At 31.1% G+C, this 5,958-nt stretch overlaps 1 protein-coding gene across 1 annotated transcript; it reads left to right on the top strand.

Moving 5' to 3' along the window:
• Positions 1 to 29: 29 nt before the first annotated feature.
• LOC120351133 (structural maintenance of chromosomes protein 3-like) lies at positions 30 to 3,804 on the top strand. The gene is made up of 3 exons (XM_039427298.1): positions 30 to 141; positions 757 to 897; positions 2,277 to 3,804. Exons 2-3 carry the CDS (start codon positions 793 to 795, stop codon positions 2,346 to 2,348), a joined length of 177 nt encoding a protein of 58 aa, XP_039283232.1. The 5' UTR covers positions 30 to 141; positions 757 to 792; the 3' UTR covers positions 2,349 to 3,804.
• Positions 3,805 to 5,958: the final 2,154 nt, after the last annotated feature.

The following is a 5,958-nucleotide window of genomic DNA, read 5'->3' as shown; positions in this document are numbered from 1 at the left end:
TTATCAATCAAAATCCATTGAAAATGTTCGGCTGAGACAACCAACCAGTGAACAGTGAAAATATAATTCCCATTAGTTCTAATGGGATTATTCATCCTCGCTCGGCCGGACTGAATAAGGATAGTCCAATTAGAACTCAAGGGAATTATTTTTCACTGTCACTGTTTTGTTCGAATCCAGTTTGAAAGCTTCTCTGACCCTGCTTCTAAATTATTTTCTTTATTTATAATTATTGAAGTCTTCAGCAAAGAATGGTTGAGGCATTATGATAGAGTTCAGTAACATGAAGGGCTGTTCTCAAATACCATTACCAAATGGCGTATACAAAAACGTATTTGAGGAAGCAAATAATTATTACTTCAATCATTTGCTGAATTACTTTTCCCAGTCATCCATTCACCCAGTATAAAAGTCGAACTAATGTATAAATGTATTCATTCAGTTATTTCATGAAAATGAAACTCTTGCCTATTTTCTTCCTCGAAATCTCAATCTCAATGCATTACTCTTTTCTCGCATCTGCCTGGTCTTCTTGGTACTCAATTTCCTACCATCAATTATGATCAGCTAGTTTTAAAGGGAATAAGTAAAACGTTTCAAAAGTAATTTATCTCGAAGGTAACTAAGATACTATTCTGTAGGTTATGATTCAAACTGAATTTCATACTTTTATAATAATGTGATATACTGCATGACGTATGAATTTATTAACGTTTTCAGTTAAAATATTGGTGTACCTCTGATTGTGAATTTCAGGCGCTAGATGCTCAACACAGAACTGCAGTTGCTGAAATGATTCACGAGATGTCCAAAGACGCGCAATTCATCACAACCACATTCAGACCTGAGCTCTTACAGAACGCCAATAAGTTCTATGGTGTCAAGTTCAGAAATAAGGTTTGTAGCAGAAATTTAATGTTAAACAATAATATTTTCTCATACCATTGGGATTTCAAGGTGAACTGATCAAATTTTTCAAAATGAACGTTTTTTCATTGATCTCATTTATATGAAATCGCAATATGGGATTTGCGAGATCAATTATTTGAATGTGGAATATTACCAATATTGGACTTTCTAACATCAAAATGAACTTAATTCCGAAGTGAAAAGTGTAAATTTAAAGTATTGTGGTTACTATAACCTTTAATTACTATATATTTAATATTCCACATTTTAATATTTAATATTATAAATATTTATATATTTAATTTAATTACTATATTTAACCTTTGGTTACTATAACGGTTTCCCATTAGGGAACTTTGTACTATAATATGGCGAGGTGGAACTACCCTTGGGTCTCCCCATCATTAAAAGCCATACGCTAATAATAATAATAATAATTACCAATATTAAAATATAATCGGACAAAAATAACGTATGATAGAGGTTGACTATTCATCATATTATTACTGTTGCGTATTGCGTACAATATTCTGAAATTGAGTTCAATGGTAGAGTAAAATAATTATTTGTTGTAAATGTGTGAATGGCTCTATTATTGCACCTATCACTGACCGATTGTAGAAAATACCAATTATTTGGAGATCAAACATACAAGGGATAGCACTACCGACTCGGTAGTGCCACCTCAAATTAGTCACCTTAATTTGTATTTTCATAAAGTAATACATTCTGGAGTTTGTAAATTTTGATATTTTTGAGATGTTTTTTTTTGTAACTGTTAACCGCAAACTATTTCAATTGAGAATTGAGAGGCTTTTGTTTATATAATGCATGTCAATAAAGCTATTATTATAATAAATAAATAAAAATATGTTATAAAATAAAAATTATTTTGTCCGAAACATGTTGTGACAAAATAATTTAGAAGGGTACTGAGATTTATATTTTTATTTATATCAAAAGTAGCCCTAAAGAAAAATGACATCATACAATTATATTGCCGTAAAAACATACAAATTGCTGTAATGTTTAATAAATATTTCTGTAGTGCAGTGGTTAATAAGCGATCTCTGGAATACGATAAACTTCAATTTAACAAATTCTAAAGCCGCGATTTCTCTGTCAGTAATTTGTGGCTTTCTAGAATGTATGAACTTGATTATTCGAGTTTAATTTTGAATTCCCACTCTTGCAAGAAATCAAGCATCTGTTGTTATTGAAAATTGTCCTATTCTGAGCATTCGTATCTAATATTGAACCGCATAAACATTGCAATATTCTTTATTCAAAATTATTTTGATGAGGTGAAAAGTTCTAGAATGGTTTTAAGCGTCAAGTAGATTGACTAACGATAATTTGTGTTGTAGGTCAGTCACGTGGAGTGCTGCACGAGAGAAGAGGCTCATGACTTCGTTGAGGATGACACCACCCATGCTTAAGTGTAGAGACATTGCAATGTGTACATCTTTAGTGTTAGAACTTGATTTTCCAACGGACGTACTAAACTGCCAAGCATAAGTATTTCTATTCTGTTTTTAGCATATGTATGTATTTTCTATCATGTAAGTGATAAGTTCAAATCCTAGGTTTTGTATCAAACATTACAACTACTGGAAAAATGTTTATATATTAAGAGAGTACATATACCAAAGTGGGGAGAGGTATATTTTTTCTACTGAATAATTTCGTTCGTTCTAAGATGTAAGATTTCACAATATTATTACTATATTTTCATCAGTTTACATATAATCAGCATTTTTGAATGCATCTATGGACCGGCTTTCATTTACACTTTGGCAAAATCTATTTTGGTAAAATTACTGTTTTCACTCCAAAAACAAAACAGTAAAATTTGTTAAAAGTAAACAATACTGTAAAATTTACTGTATTCCATGATAACGAATAGATAGCAATATACGGAATGAAACGACTATTTTCATCCTCTGCTTTCAACCTCTTAGAGGCTTGCTTTCGATCCCAAGAGGCTGAAAACAATGGAGAAAATCAGAACAAAGAAATATTCCACTTTCAAACAATTTGTTTTAGCTAAAATATTTTGCTTGATGTTCAACTGATTGTATCTGGGTGTTTCAAGCAAAATGATTTCACTCAATACAAATTGTTTCCTTAACAAATTATCAGAAAAAAATGCTCGCCGGTCGTAGATCATTTTGAAATTCAATGTAGGTGGTTAATATTATATTCATCTAGAAAGCTGAATGATTTCGTCATACATTATCCTAACACCTCATCTTCAATTGATGTATATTGATCTGAAAAATCCAATCATTCAGCCCTCGCTTTTATTTATCTTCTATTTTCATCCAATAAATCGAGTGAAGGAACTTTCTTTCAACAATATAGCTTTTCTGTGTAACAATGTAATTAAGTTACTAATAATGTAGTAGCTGTTCATTTTATACAATGTGTGTTATAATGTAAATTCGATGTCTACTGTGACTATAAGATATTGTATCAGCTCCAATTTAAAAGCTGCATCAATTCAATAATTTGTTTATTATAATTAATAAAAAATAAAGCATTGTGTAATCTGATAAGTGACAAATAATGTTTTCATGATCTTCATTTGTGATAGTAATAGCCTAAAACACTAGAAAAAAAACATATTCCATTTGTGTATTTCATGAATCAATTTTTGAAGTTTCCATGTTCTTGAGAATTAACATACATAACTTATTCGTTGAAATAATTGGTAATTGTTTTACGAGATTCACATTTTTTGGGGGTTGCTCTGGTATCTTGTAACTATCCCAAATGTCGTTTTTGTATAGTGATAATATCTAAGTAGATTATATTTATATCAACAGTTTACTACAGTACCGTAAGTACAGTATGTTATAATATTGAAAACATTAAATGAATTTTCTAATCAAGTATTATCAATCAATCTTTCTGGACCCTAACATCATCGTTGAATGATTTAGAATGAATGATTAGTAATGTTTTGATATTTATTGTGAATTGATTGATTTATTAATATGATTTCACAAACTTCCATCACTCGTAGATTACTTATCAATAAATGAGTCAGTTGGAAAGAGTCTAGTTTGCGAGAGTAAAACTAGCAGTCACTCCTTGTTTTTGCGCTATTTTTGATTTTGCCATGATATAATTGATATATTTTGAGGTAATTCATAGATGAAAACGAAATCGTACCTAACTGATGAACCATAAAACTTCAACTAAAAACAATCTGTCTCACGCAAACCGGCAAATGTCAGAAGCCCACGTCGCAATTCATGAAAAATTGATTGAGTTGAGAAGTTTTTGGCAGCTTGAACGCTAAGAAAGGTCATCTTTTCCCAACATGAGAGAATTGATTTTATCAACACTGACTGCTCCATCATTCTACAATAGTGTATCAACAGGCAAAAGCGTTATGTTACTGTATTATTGTATAGTTTCTCTAATAAGTTTGACTTTGATAAAAGGTAGATAAAGTTTTGAAATTGATTTATTCTTCAAGTTTATTCTTCGTGATTATTTCTGTTAAGGAGGGAATATTGCTTGATGGAATTATAATAATGGCATTATCATTTTCAGCCACATTTCAATTGTCACAGCTCTCTCGTACAGTATCCCAAGCTGCGGAGCATGTACAAAAAATAGATTTCCATCAACAATTGTAGAAAGTGTCAATCTTTACTTGATGGACAACTGACAAAGCAGCTTATTGTTAAATTTTATATTTTCCGCTGTTTCGTCAACTCATGATGTGCCTAATGAAGCTTCGGCACTTGATATTCTGACTGGTGTTAGAGCCTACATTACACCTACAGAGTGCACGGTCGAAGAAATTAATTCGCTCAACGTCTGCAGTTTTCGGCATTAAGTAATGACAAATTTCCATATTCTTTCCAAGAATATGCACGTTTCCTTATAGGGCTACTAAGGGCATACATGGTTGAAACATGATGTGGTTGAATAAATGAAACATTTCAAAAGGGTACTTGAGAACTATTTTCATGAAATATCTTATTTTGTGAAATAATTTAATTATTTGACAAAAGTCATTTTTGAAATAGTAGCTATTCTAATTTTATTTTATTTTTCAGCTATATTTTCGCCCTTTTCCAAAGTTGAGCTAAAAATGCGTTCTTCTCAGCCTTTTCCCACTCAGATGGGGTCGACGTTTCGAGTTAGTCGCTTCCAGGATTCTCGTTCATGGGATTCGTTTGGTATTAGTCCCTTCTCTACAAGATCTTGGGCGATACAATTCTCCCAAGTCTTCCTAGTGCCATCGACATCCAAGTGATCTATATATTTTTAGCTAAAAGTATTTTTTTTAATTAGATAATCTTCTTCAATATAATTGTTAAGATCATTATAAGAGTAAGAAAAAGTGGCAACTGAAATTTTTAAGTGGTCTAATTAAGTGGTTATGAGTTGTTGAAGTGCTAAACTCCGTTTTCTTTCCAGATCATAAACGAATTTTCCATTGAAGTTTTTTAATACATTCAGTATATCATTGGCTTTGTTCTAATATGCGTTTTTTCGCGATTAATACCAAAATAAACAAGTTATCGAATTTACAAAAAATGTTACTTTCTTATTTATGAACGATATGGGAAATAAAATGTTTTAGTTTGGAACGATACATTTTTTTAATTTTTAAGAGGAGTTCTGTTAATATAGTCGAAACCGTTTATGATCTGGAAAGAAAACGGAATCTGGAAATTTAGCACTTCAACAACCCATAACTCGCTTATTAGACCACTTGAAAATTTCAGTTGCCACTTTTTCTCACTCTTATAATGAATGATCTTAACAATTATATTGGAAAAGATTATCCAATTTAAATAATAAAAAGTGTACCGAACAGCCTTGACTTTTTAACTTTTCAGGTTTAATCTGACGATTTTTGAAGATATCTAGTATTGACTGTTTCAAAGTAGATCTTATATTTTGAAAAATGATATTTTTTAACAAACTCAATGACGTTACAGTACTTGTACAAAAGGTTTTCAAAGTGAAGCTGTTTTCTTCCAGGCTGGAGTTATCTGGATGACCCGAAAACGTTTCCGCCAG

The sequence above is a fragment of the Nilaparvata lugens genome, chromosome 4 (genome assembly GCF_014356525.2).
Source record: "Nilaparvata lugens isolate BPH chromosome 4, ASM1435652v1, whole genome shotgun sequence".
In the NCBI taxonomy this organism is placed as follows: domain Eukaryota; kingdom Metazoa; phylum Arthropoda; class Insecta; order Hemiptera; family Delphacidae; genus Nilaparvata; species Nilaparvata lugens.
The sequence above is the reverse complement of the archived record's forward strand: the minus strand, read 5'-3'. Positions and strand labels throughout refer to the sequence as shown.